General features: G+C 36.2%; 1 protein-coding gene across 2 annotated transcripts in view; it reads right to left on the bottom strand.

Moving 5' to 3' along the window:
- The window catches only part of LOC127984099 (pleckstrin homology domain-containing family G member 3), a 51,336-nt gene that overhangs the window by 22,585 nt on the left and 15,030 nt on the right, over positions 1 to 13,721 (bottom strand). The window contains exons 1-2 of one of the 2 annotated variants that reach the window (XM_052586576.1): positions 4,077 to 4,227; positions 201 to 661 (exon numbers count right to left, since the gene is read on the bottom strand). In XM_052586576.1, coding sequence (XP_052442536.1) covers positions 201 to 661; positions 4,077 to 4,176 — 561 coding nt within the window. In that variant the 5' untranslated portion in view covers positions 4,177 to 4,227. Of the gene's footprint in view, positions 1 to 200; positions 662 to 4,076; positions 4,228 to 13,721 lie in introns of those variants that run through there. The other variant, XM_052586577.1, reaches the window with a different exon arrangement.

The raw sequence follows: 13,721 nt of genomic DNA, 5'->3' as shown, positions 1-13,721 counted from the left end.
TCTACAGATCACATAATTCAGTGGACAATTAATATAAATGTTATTTTGTATAAAGAACATGTGAGAATAAATCTGTACTCAAATATCAACAATAACAATAATATCTGATATTATTGTTTAATTAATAGCATTTTTGCACATTTTATCTGATTGACAGTTGAATATAACCATTTTTTAGAAAGGTAAAGACTAATGCTGACCTCTACGATGCTCCGCAGATCTCTCACGTACATCCGCTCCGTCTCAATGATCTCCATGACCACACGGTCCAGGTAGGTGAGCTCAGGGTTGGGTGCCATGGTGTTGGCAGCAAATGGAGAGAAACTTTTGGAAATGGAGGAGCTGTTGTTGTTGCCGCTAACAGTGTTGCTGCTATTTTGTTGCAGGAGAACGGTGGTTGCTTGGGTAAGACTAGTGCCCTGAGTCTCATCCGGATCAGCAGCAGCTGTTAATTCCTGATCCACGTTGTCCTCAATAGGCACACCAGCAGATGGGATACCTGACAAGAGAACGTCTTCCCGAGAGGAACCAGACCCGGATGAGATGTTGGAGACCACGCTTATGGGCCTCTGGACTTCTGTGAAGTCAGAACAATCAGACAGCGTGGCAGTGGAGGCCCGGTCATTACTGCCAACAGAGGCGCTGGACAACCGAGGTGATTCTGAAGTAGAAATGACAAATAAAGAGAGAGAGAGAGTGAGTAATTGATCTTCACATCATAGACAATCACAAGGCATTTTCACACTGAAATCACTAATTTTCCTTATCACCCAAGAAGTCAAAAGTAAGAATATACAATAATGCAGGAACAATTTTCAGATTTTTAGTGTATTTGTGAACAGATGGTCAGCTATTGTTTTTAACAGACAATTTCTTTTAGGCTCATCCAATCATCAAAGGTTGGTAAATAACGCAGGTGTCACAGAAACGGAAATGTACCTTCCACCAAACTGAGTGCATGCAAAACTATAATCAATAAGTGAGACACTTTTTAAAGTCATTTAAAGTTTTACTGAACATGACAGAAAGCAGTGATGTGATGCGAGTTTCTATTTTTAATTAGTATGTCCATTTATACCAATTAGATTCATTCATCTGTGTTTTGTGGATGCAGTATGCTATAAAACATGGGAAGCAGGACTTCTTTAATGAAAAGCATAATAGGCCAATCATAGTGTGATGGAGGCACTGCCATCTCTCACATAACTTCTCCCCATTTATTCTCAATTATACCCCACCCCCCCAAACATATACACATCACATAATATTTGCGGTGTTTTCTTTTTGTACTACTACACGTGGACTGCATACAGAGCCCTCCAAACAGAGTATGTGTGAAACAGGCATAATCCCTAGAAATACATTCCATCTGATAAAGTAATAAATAGTGCAAGACTTAAACTTTGACCGGCCAGAGAATGGCCTCACAATCACCTCGAACAGAACTGAACCTAAAAAAGGACAATATTGCATGTATTTGCCTTAATATAACCTCGATTTATTATAAAGAATATTTTCAACATGTATCTCATTTGTCCTGAGGAACTGTGATATGAAGAGTTTCTCACTAAATTAAAGTACTTTTTAAAAATAAACTATTAAAAAAAATTTTTTAAAGCACTTTCTTAAGGTCCAAATGAAGATTTATAAAAAACTGTCAAAAGACAGAAAATCAATAAGAACATACTTGCTCAGAGTCAGTGTCTCCCGTCTACCTTTCAGCTCTTAAAAGTTAACTCGATGTCAGCTGTAGGACAGAGGGAGGAAACAAATTTTTCTACCTCCATTTCCATACGAGCATTTTGAAAGTAAACACTTTCAAACAGCACTGACGTCTCCTGCCAGCCCGCCCCGTTTAGTCCTTGTTCTGGACTTTCACCTCTATATCTTCAACCGTTGCTGGCTGGTCAGTGACATCATGTGTTAAAAATAAACAATGCTACAAAGTCATAAAAAAATTGTGTGTTTCTTTTTTTATCCACATTTTCTAAGCCAAACTCTTTACATAAAATAAATGCGTTTATACTGTTTAAGCATAGTTCATATTTCTGTACTATGTCTTGACCGGATGTTCAGTCCTCCTATTAATATGATCAATAGTCTATAGGCCAAATATAGCCCCAACTCAAGTGAATGCTAATGTACAAAAAGAGTATACTTTGGGCTTTAAAGAGCTGCTCAACTAGCATTTCAAAACAATGCAAAGTATTATGACATGCTCACAAAAAAATTATAAAAAATTAAGATGGGGATGAGTAAGGAATAATTGCGTTTCACCTCGGGTGTGCATTATTTTCTAATAATCTCAAGACATCGATCAGATGATAGAGTTCAAGGCATTTGTTCGGTTTTTGTACTTAAAATGCTATTGAGAGTAGGAATCATTTCTTCCGCATCTCCTCAAACATTATTTTAAACCTAATAACAGAGGCTTTAACCATTGATAGAAGACAAAGGCAGCTGATGAGAGAGAGAGAGAGAGAGAGAGAGAGAGAGAGAGAGAGAGATATGTGCGTCTCTTAAATATGTTTGGCAGCTATGTAATATGAATAGTGAAAATAAATTTTCTTTACGAAAAGCATCCTTGTTACCTCGGTTCTGAGAAATCATGTAATTTTTAAAGTTTTTATTATGCATATGTTAGTTAAGCATCTTACTGCTAAAATTGCTATAACTACATTAGCACATGTGTGCAAACTGTCAGAGAGAGTGGGAGAAACAGAGTACATGTTTAACGTACATAAAAATGTATTTTGTGGCAACAACAATTTTTTTGGTGTAGAGCCATTTTGGCAAATCTGAGCAGTACGCAGATGGCGTAAGCTCTTCTGTGTCAGCCGCACTGCGCAGATGCACTGTTTTCATTCAAACCAAAGCTTAAATAAATGTAAAAAATGTGTCCTTGTGGCGCGGTTGATGTACACCATCTGCGTACTGCTCAGATTTGTCAAAATGGCATTATGCTGATTTGGAGGAACACGGAGGAGAGGAATTGTTGAATAAAGTTGTTATTTTTGTTTTCTTCGTGTACAAAAAGTATTCTCGTCGCTTCATAACATTACTGTTGAAACACTGATGCCAGATGGACTATTCTGAAGATGCTTTTCATACTTATCTGGACAGTGTAAGTTACTTGTCAGTCTATGGGACAGTCTCAAGCCTCCTGGTTTTCATCCTAAACATCTTAAATTGTGTTCCAAAGATGAAAGAAGCTTTTACGGGTTTGGAATGACATGGCGGTAAGTGATTAATAACAGAATTTTCATTTTGCGGTGGAGTATCCCTTTAAATGGTCCGACTGGATAGCTTAAAATCCTTTTACAGCGTGGGAGCCATGGATGAAGTTTTCACACAGACATTCTCGTCACCATGTTGATTAGGTTTTCAGAATGACTCACATTATGAGTTATAGACAGTCGTTATCTCTAGCTGGTGATGCAGATACAAAAACTTAAAACTAGAGGCCAAAGAATTTAAGCTAAGCGATCAAGAATGACAATATGATTAACATCAAGACTGATCTCAGCTTGGGTGAAGTAGCATCATCTCCAGCTCAACCTTGCTAAGACAATGCTCCCTGTAATCCCTGCAAACCTTTCAGTTGAGCACAACAGCCGCTGTCCAACTGGGGTTCAACAACACCAGCACTAACCAGGACAGCAGGGAAGCAGGGGGTAGTGTCTGATGACCAGTTGAGCTTTACCATCCATTATCAAACAACATTTGTGCTGGCCGGCCTTTCTAAAATTAAGGTTTTGAGAATGAAACCTACCTGATAACCGCTGCTAGATTCATTAAATGTAAATATAAATTAAATATTCCTACAGTTTACACTCTTAAAGTTAAGAACATACTAGAACAAACATTTGAAGCCATCACGGTTCCAAAGTCTTATTAACTTTCTTATTAACTTATTAACTTTTAAATCCTATACTTTAAAGTTTTTGAAGAGAATACTTTTTTTAAAGAGATCTTGAAGACTTTTAAACTCAGTGTCCTTCAACCCTTTTCTTGGAACTTAGAAACTTCAACTGTTTCAAAGCATTCTTCTTGACAAGAAAAGACTTCAGACTCACCAAACCACCGTAATAACCTGAGATTAAAGCCAGTGAACCAGCATCTCTCCTCCCAAATACTCCTAAGGATAGAAACTTCCGCATGAGGTTGGAAAACCATTCCTCAAGAGTTGTACTTGTTATGGCTGCTGACTGCTAAGTTGCTTTCTGATGTTCTTATACTGCATACTCTAGTATCATTCAAGTTTTCCCCAGAATGGGTTCAAAGTAATTCAAAGTTGACTGTTACATAGCAGCTCTTATGAACAAATAAAGCACACCTCTTTTCCTAAGGAGGCAGGGCCTAGTAGCTGTGCTTGGCTGTACTCATAAAGGGTTGAGAAACTGATAAAAGTTTGTAGCTCAGTAAGACTGAAGGAATGCAGAGAGAAGTGCATAACTCTTCCTTTACAGTACATTTCACAAGAACAAGAAAAGGTAGCTGGACTCAAAGAATAGAGTACAACATGATGATGTGAACATTCATTCTTTAGTAACCCTATGTAATTTAGAGCTGTATATTCCCATAATTACTCACAGGTTGCCATGAATTTACAGACTTGCAATAAAAAGTTTACTAGAATGATTTACATTTGTTTTTTGTTTTTTTGTTAAATCAACACTCATAAAATAATTATGTATGTGTAGATTAGGCGACTTGTATGATGTATCTGCAGTAAGTACCCTTTGGGTTGTCTGTCTCTCCCCTGAAAATGATCCCAGACCAGCTGTAGCCAATTACAAGTTTTTAAATGGAGTGGCCACAGCGGGGGCAAGATAATCAGAGACTAAAAGAGTTACGGCTCAAGATACTTTACATATACACAGTAAATGAAAAAAAAAAAAAAAAAAAAAAACTTAGCAATATGACAAATATATTCTATATAACAGACATAAAATAAATAGACCTAACATAGACCTACAAATGGTTTACTTACAAAGTAGCTGCTTCTGCAGATTACGTTAGATAGGAGAAACTATTTTAATATAAAAATAAACAAACTATCAACTTCTGTCTTCCATCCTCAAATTACAATTACCAAACATAACAGTATGTCCAGGAATTCTGCATGTAGAATACACACATAAAGTTCACCTGTTCCAAGTTAAAAGCAAGCTTTCCACACTAACCTTTCTCTGAACCCAGTGGGGTAAAAGATAAACATCACTGATGCCCTATTACCAGCTTTGAACTGGCTAGCTTTCCCTAGGAGCATAAATGGCATGAGGACATTGTGTGGGTGGGGTTAAATGGTCACCGTCGTGCCACAAAAGGTCTTGGGAAGCCCTCTTCAAAAATCTCTAAACAAGAGTGCCAACAGTACCAGTGTTTAGGGACCAAGTCAAAATAATAACAAAAATAATAAAATAGCAGTCTTTATAAAATATGGGTAGTACATACAGTGAATACATTTCCACATGTTTGTTGTGAAGAAATATTTTTTGGTGCAATTTATGGACAATCTTTTAGGAAACCAAATTATTCTATAAGCAAATCGGACTAATTATACAGGACTTCCAGTTAAGAAACATTTGGCAATTAGTTCAGGCCACTCACTGACTACTCAATTTTGAATTTATGTTATAAAAGGGGAAAAAAGCTGATTTATTATATTGCCAGCACCCATATATTGCTTGTGCATCAAGATGATTTACATTATGAATTGAATGGATGTAACACTCATTTTTGAGCATGTTATACATAAATGCAATTAGTCAAAACACAAAACAAGTTTCAAGCACTTCTGAATAAATGTACAATTACATTCCAAAATACATTTAATATAAATGTGTTTGAGGTGGATGGCAAATTTTGCATATTAAGATTAGCACTTGCAATATAAACACTTCTGAAAGTTTTAGGTGTACTTTTAGCTAGATATATTATTAATATAGAGAGTAGTTTTACTGATTGGGTGCTTCCACAGATTCGAAAATGTTCAAGCAAAGGGACTGATGATGGTCTGATGGCAGCACTAGGTATATTATTAGTCAGAAATGTTAGCCAAAATATAGCATTATGTTGCTTGCAGAGTCCACAAACCAGTGAACAAAGAGATCAGATGGAACAATTCCAGATCAAAAATAATGCAAAAAGACTGAAAATTGAAAATTCCTTGGGTTAATGTTTTATCAGGGACTGTACGGCTGAAGAGTTCTGAGTATTTCATATGACATTTCTTAAAACAAAGGGAAACATATCAGCAGTTAGTCTGTGATACCAACCAGAACCAAATTCCTTAGGTTTGAAAGGATCCACTGTAGCCTACACTGAAAAATAACACAAATGACGAGGGACTAAACTATTTTATAACAGGACTCAACGCTTAAAGACGCTTTAAATAATCATGAATTAAAACTACAAATGGTAACAGGAAGATTAAAACTGCACCTAGGAAGTCATTAGAATTAACTACAAAATCAGTTTTGGTTTTGAGTTTTGGTTTCACAAATTATGATTGTAGTTTTGCGCAGCTTGTCAGTGAACAATGGCTTGGTGTAGTTAATGCTGCTCCATGTGAAAGCACAATGCGATTTATCGTCCAGCCCTACTAAAAAAAAAGTGTAGAATAACGATTAGTCTTTAAATGTAACTGAAGCAGTATGACACAAAACACTGCATTCTTTTTGCAAGAGACAGGGATGTGCAAGTCTAATTGTTCACCATCGGAAGGGAAGGCTTATGATCATTGCTGATAATTTGACTGATGTATCTCGACCCCAAAATTGTCTGCCTATATTTGTTGTTTTAAACCTGATAAAACAATGTGACGTAACAAAAACAGCTCATGGAACTCACTGGCAAACACTGATCAAGCCAAACTTGACAAAAATGTCTCAAACGCTTCAAGTGGAGAGCACAAAACCATAAAAACATGTGCAACAAGATATTACTGTTATTGTAATGGATACTGGAAAAGGAATTCTAAACCTGTGAATTCAATACAAATAATGTGACAGAGAAAAGACTGCTGTTGTCCCAACTCTTTTCTGTGTTTGACAGGGTAAGAGTAAATACAGTCATGGACTGTTTCTGTCTCCTAGAGCTGTATCAAATTATTAGCCTCTATGTGTGCCAGAACAAATCAGCTGTTATATTAAATTACCACATGTAATTGTGAAAATAACCTACAAAGTTATGCTTACATTCATTAATGCCACTCTTATGATTATACTGATCACTATTTTATGGTTAATGATACAAAAAAATGTATTAATAAATACTAATATGGTCTGGATACATTGAGCATTCCAAAGAAATAAGTACAATTAAAACTCTGGCCTCACATCTACTCACCTTACATGATATTTAATCACGTGTCCAGAACATGTTTCAATGTCATTACAAAGTGTGAATGCTCTGCATGCCCAGTTTGTGAAATCTGAAAAGAATGACTGTGGATATTTTCTCAATAATATTAACATAATATAACTTTCCTGCTTGTCCTTATCCTCAAATTATTCCATCATCAAACTGTTGTTTTCTGTAATTTGTTCCAGTTATGAAAAGATTTAGGTGAGTGGATCCATGGTAGCTTATGCGCCTCAGTTGCTATGAATGGTTGTCATTGTTTAGCTGGCATGTGTCTGATTTCTGTACTAGAAAAGCTGCACCCACATTGCTTGACCAAGTGGAAAAAAACAAAAGCACTGTAGCAAGGTTATACTGATTATAGTAAAATCATCAATGATTTTGATGTGGTTGATGCCAAACCAACTAAACTAAATCAAATGAAATAGTAAACCATAGCTGTGTATCTTCATGTTTTTCTCAAACAAAACATCTTTTAAATCCACACCTGCCACCTACACCTGGTCTACGGCTTTAAGTTTGTTCTAAGCCGATGTGCTGTACCTTGGTTGGATTAGTTTGGTTCTTACAGCCTCTTAGAAGTCTAGTGACACTGACAGGTTTACAAGTGCTCAACTCTAAGGTATACATTCACTCCTGATTGTTGATTTACCTGTAAAAGTCAATGTAATGAAATAAAAAACATGCTCAATCAATTTACTGGGTTGTTTAACTGTAAAGCTTTACTTTTACTATTACTAGGGAGGTGAACAAGTACTCTTGAAGGGATCAATAATGTAAATGAAGATTGGTCATGATAATGACTTTTTATAAATACATATAAAGTCAAATATTAGAACAGAAAAAATTAAGTCAAATAGGATCTTGTTTTTAATCTTATGACTTTTATTGAATTGTGCTGAATACTTTCTGGCATTGTTTTGGAGTCTTTTGTATGATTCTAGGTGTGGTATTTTCTAATTGGCTAATAAGCCAGATTGCTAATGTTTACTGGTCCACTGCACATCTTGTTATAGCGCTTAATCTCTCCGCTTGTTGTTGGATGGCTTGGTTAAAACTGCCTTGTGCAAGCTTGTGGCATGAACCACCAAACAATCACACCAAAGCCTGTCCAAAAAAAAAAAAATGATGTTCTTGAGAACTTTTAATTTATTTTAAGAAATTGAAGAAACTTCTTTCATAAGATGATTTTGCTGAATCCAACAACAGCATAATAGTATGCTACTCCAAACACTGCATGATAAATAAGAAAAAAAATAACACTATACACATGCAAACTCCACATATAATTCATCCAAGATCCATCATGTTTCTAATGCAGCTTGCATAAGACATCCATAAGACATTTCTTACAGTCTGGCCATCACCCAAAGATGTGTGCTACAGACCTGTTAATACAACACGAGTAGAGCAGAAAGATACATCATAACAGAGCTATTGGCAGGTGACAACAGCTAAGCACCTTAAATATAGGAAACTGCTTTGTCATTGACCCCTTCAAATAAGAGAGCTTAGGCAGCTTGTTTCCAGTCTTTACTTAGATGAGAAATAATTCAGGGCTGCATGCATTCTTCTTTATTTAAAATGGCAACAGGAATAAAAAATTTTGTCTGCATCACTGATGCACACAGACTCATTGTTGCTTAATAAAGACAAAGACACCACTGTGTCCAAAGCAGAACATTACTAAGTGCTCAGCGGGCTGTGAATGACCTAAATGAAAGAATGTTAACCCAAAATCAAGCATAGAAATTAAAATATCTTAATGAAATTAAAACACAATTGAAAAAAAAAAAATCAGTTACAATGAAAATACTGTATTTGTTTTAGAGCTGTTATGCTAGTACAACTAAATATTAAAACACCCACACAATAAAATAACCAAATTAATTATTCTGAATTGGGGCAGAAAATCTAAAAATTATGATTAATTGAGGAACAACTAAAGTTACTGGTCGTGGCAGAAAAACTATCACAATCACACAATGATATACGGTATTTGAACATATTGCTGTGCTAAATCAATCTTTAGGTTTGGATTAAATACATTTTATTATGACTTAAATATATTATTCATTTCATAAAATAATATAACAATAATCGACTTAACTTGATTAAAAGTTACAGATAGCCTAATCTAACTAACTAAAATAAATAAAAAAGATTGTTTTACACACCTTCATGTAAAGCTTTCTCATGCAGATTTTCAAACTGATGTTTTCCAAGACAACCAGGTGCACACAACTCAACAGGTGGAAAATCCTGCTTAACATATTTAGGGGTGTCTACAGACAAACACCATCCCTTGCCAAAAAGTTAACAAAACACATGACAGAAAATCCACCATACAATGTTTACTGCCAGGTCTCCTTCAAATCTTAAATGTAGAATAGTCGCAGAGTTCAAAATCTATTCAATTATGAAGAGTTTCGAGGCAGTAGAACTGTCCCACCCCCATCAGAACAGACAACAACACATCACTCGCGGCTCAGCTGTGCAGAAATGACAGCTACAGTGCACACACACACGCACGCACGCACACAGAATTAAAGCTTGAGTCGCTCAACACACTCACACAGCCACCGCAATGCATAACAACAGCACTGGGGGACAATTTACAGCTCACTTGAGAACTCATTAAGACACAATTTTACCGTGTTTCAGAGAGCATAACACTAATGATAATGAACTGTACTGTGTTGTGTAACACATGTTGTGTGTTTATGTGTGAGGAACTCTCATGAGAAAAAGTGGTGACTGCTTAAGAAGGGCACACAAACAAAGACTAGGAAGTGACATAAATTGGAGTAAAGCTCACACTATGCCAACAACATCACAGCAAACCCTTGAATAATTTATAATCTTTTAAAATTATTGTTAAGGTTGGTGGATACAACTAAATGTCCAAATCTGCCAGATGAATATCCAGTAATGGCTGATTCTGTACTGTATGTCACTGGCAGCCCTCCCATGTGAAGCTTTATCTTGACACTAACCAGAGGAGACACTGTGTAAGGTCTCTCCATTCACCTCCAGATAATCCAGTCTGTTAATCCATTTACCTGCTTTAAAAAGAGCCCCAGGCTTGTGCACTCTCGGCTCAAAATATGCACGTTTGCACGGCCCCCAATATAGGGCAACCCTTTATTGCCTATGGTCTTGTCTTGTGTGTATGCCCTTGCCCTGAAATGTTCTTCATACAGTTTTAAGAGATGTTGCTGCAGACCAAAATAACTAAACAAAAGCAAACTTGTTTTATGTAAAATGTGCCTCTATCGCAATATTGACACCGACAGCATCTATAACATTATTATGTATGAACAACTTTACCTATCATATAAGACTGCCATCTAGTAGCAAACATACAATCTCCCCTTCGTGGCTTGTGATTGTAGCTCCGCTTTTTTGTTGAATCTCCATCTTACTATCACGCTCTGTTGTCTTAAGTGATAAAATATAAACTTAATTCATATATCCGTTATTATCTATCAAACTAATGTGACCATTTGATTGAAATTTTAAATTGCGAGTGCAGCATGCCTACAGTGTGTTAGCATTCGTTAGCCGGTTAGCTTGACATTCAAATTTCCATCCGCATTTCTATTCGCGTCTATTACAGTTTTCTTCTTTTCTTTTCTCTCTCGCAATGTATTCTCACATAACAAATAGATGAAATAGACTGAATAATTACATAGCTCAAGGTCTTCAGTTCACAAAAACAGACAACAAGGCACAAATTACAAACAAGAACACAAGATGAATACGAACAAAAAACAATCATATAAATCATGACAGCTTCTAAGAAAAATCTTAAGATATAAATTACAATTGGGCAGAAAGGCATTTTTTTTTTCAACTCTACAAATATATTTTGAGATTCTTACTCCACCTAACACCAATAACAGTATAAACAGCACGTTCTATATTTGAGTATGACTGAAAAGTCATGAAAGGAGCAGTTTTCCCTCACACAAATTCCCATGTTATAACTTTCAAGACATTAAAACATTCAAGTTTATAACTGACCAACGTTTAAAAACAAATTTACAGTTGTCCTTGTATACAAATATGTAGCTTTGGAGCCATTGCTGTGAAGCTGTACAAACGCTTCCAGTGTGAATACTCTGGCGCAGCTGCAGTTACTCTCACAGACTGCTCAGGCACTGCTCATGCTCGCAGTGTGGCACAGGAGTGAGACTTGATGGTTGCTCTGTCAATTCTTTGTCATCAGTTAGGAACCTAGGTGTGCTATTTGATGGCAATCTTTCCTTAGAAAGCCATGTTTCTAGCATTTGTAAAACTGCATTTATCCATCTCAAAAATATTACGAAATTATGACCCATGATGTCGATGTCAAATGCACAAATGTTAATCCATGCATTTATGACCTCAAGGTTAGACTATTGTAATGCTTTATTGGGTGGTTGTTCTGCACGCTTAATAAACAAACTACAGCTAGTCCAAAATGCAGCAGCAAGAGTTCTTACTAGAACCAGGAAGTATGACCATATTAGCCCGGTCCTGTCAACACTGCACTGGCTCCCTATCAAATATCGTATAGATTTTAATATCTTGCTTATTACTTATAAAGCCCTGAATGGTTTAGCACCTCAGTATTTGAATGAACTCCTTTTACATTATAATCCTCCACGTCTGCTACGTTCTCAAAACTCAGGCAATTCGATAATACCTAGAATATCAAAATCAACTGCGGGCGGCAGATCCTTTTCCTATTTGGCGCCTAAACTCTGGAATAACCTACCTAACATTGTTCGGGAGGCAGACACACTCTTGCAGTTTAAATCTAGATTAAAGATCCATCTCTTTAACCTGGCATACACATAACATACTAATATGATTTTAATATTCAAATCCGTTAAAGGATTTTTAGGCTGCATTAATTAGGTAAACCGGAACCGGAAACACTTCCCATAACACCCAATGTACTTGCTACATCATTAGAAGAATGGAATCTATGCTAATATTAGTCTGTTTCTCTCTTATTCCGAGGTCACCGTAGCCACCAGATCCAGTATGTGTCCCTGGTTTCGTCTGGCCAGAGGAGAACTCCCAAGGTTTTTTCTCCATTCTGTCACCGATGAAGTTTTGGTTCCTTGCCGCTGTTGCCTCTGACTTGCTTAGTTGAGGACACTTCATTTACAGCGATTTTGTCGACTTGATTGCACAGATACTATTTAAACTGAACTGAAGTGGATGATGACTTCGCTGAATTCAATGAGGAATAGCCTTTTTGCATTATTGACACACAATTTTCCTATTTAATGCTGTGGGACACAGCAAGCATCTGGGAAAATATTTAAATGTGTAATACTGCTTATATATGCCATTATTTTGTTAACCATATTCACGATATTATTCTTAGTGGTTAGGTGCAAGGGAAAAAGCTTTAAAAAATCTAGTTTTAACTTTTTGCATATTTGTTCAGTGCTCATGCAAATAAAGTTTTGCACACACACACACACACGTGTTTTACATGAATAGGCAAATTACTTGATAACAAAAAACTCAGCATGGATGAATGATTGAAAGGATACAAATTTCCACCATTTATCATCACTAATTCATAATGGAATTTGACTTCTTGGATTTGCTTTGATCAGATATGTCCACTGCGCTTTACTGCTAAAAAGGATGAATGTACAACACACTTTAATCTTTCAAAACAAACATTAACACATTATGAAACCTAATAATCTTACAGTTCAATGCAGTAACATATGAACTAAATTAATGATATAATATTTTTACTAAATGGCCAGAAAAGAACTGTACCCCTGGTGTAGCCTTGTTTTTGGTGTAGCCTGTTTTCCCTAGGTTTTTAATTTCTTAATCTCCCAAAAACCTTTGGAATTATTTTTAGTTTGTTTGTTTTGTTTGCTCATCCACGCGAGTGACGATTGTGCATATGTTATCAAAAACACAATCTAAGGGGCCGTTACACAATGTTTTTAGTCAAAAACTGGAAACTTTTGAATGTGTTTTACACGAAACGTGTTGTTTACATGACAACAGCATTTTTGAAACTGAAAACACATATTTTTTGAAAACGGGTTTCATAGTGCAAATTTTCATTTCCGTGTAAACACCCAGTACGGGAGTCTTTGAAAACAGTGACCTCATGTGCGTGCGTAGAACATGTTAGGTATGTACTGTAGACACACTCAGAATGTGTCAATTTTAAAGGCAAGCTTGAACAAACATACACAACAATGGTGGAGTACATGGTATTGTTGTTGCTGCTCAAGAGTTTGCTTATGCTTCTTCAGCAAAGTTTTGATTTACTTCACCAATATTACAACCTACAAGCGGAGACGCATCATATGCAACATATA

Source organism: Carassius gibelio, chromosome B20, assembly GCF_023724105.1.
Source record: "Carassius gibelio isolate Cgi1373 ecotype wild population from Czech Republic chromosome B20, carGib1.2-hapl.c, whole genome shotgun sequence".
Taxonomy (NCBI): Eukaryota; Metazoa; Chordata; class Actinopteri; order Cypriniformes; family Cyprinidae; genus Carassius; species Carassius gibelio.
Note: the sequence above shows the minus strand (reverse complement) of the source record. Positions and strands in the feature narration are given on the sequence as shown.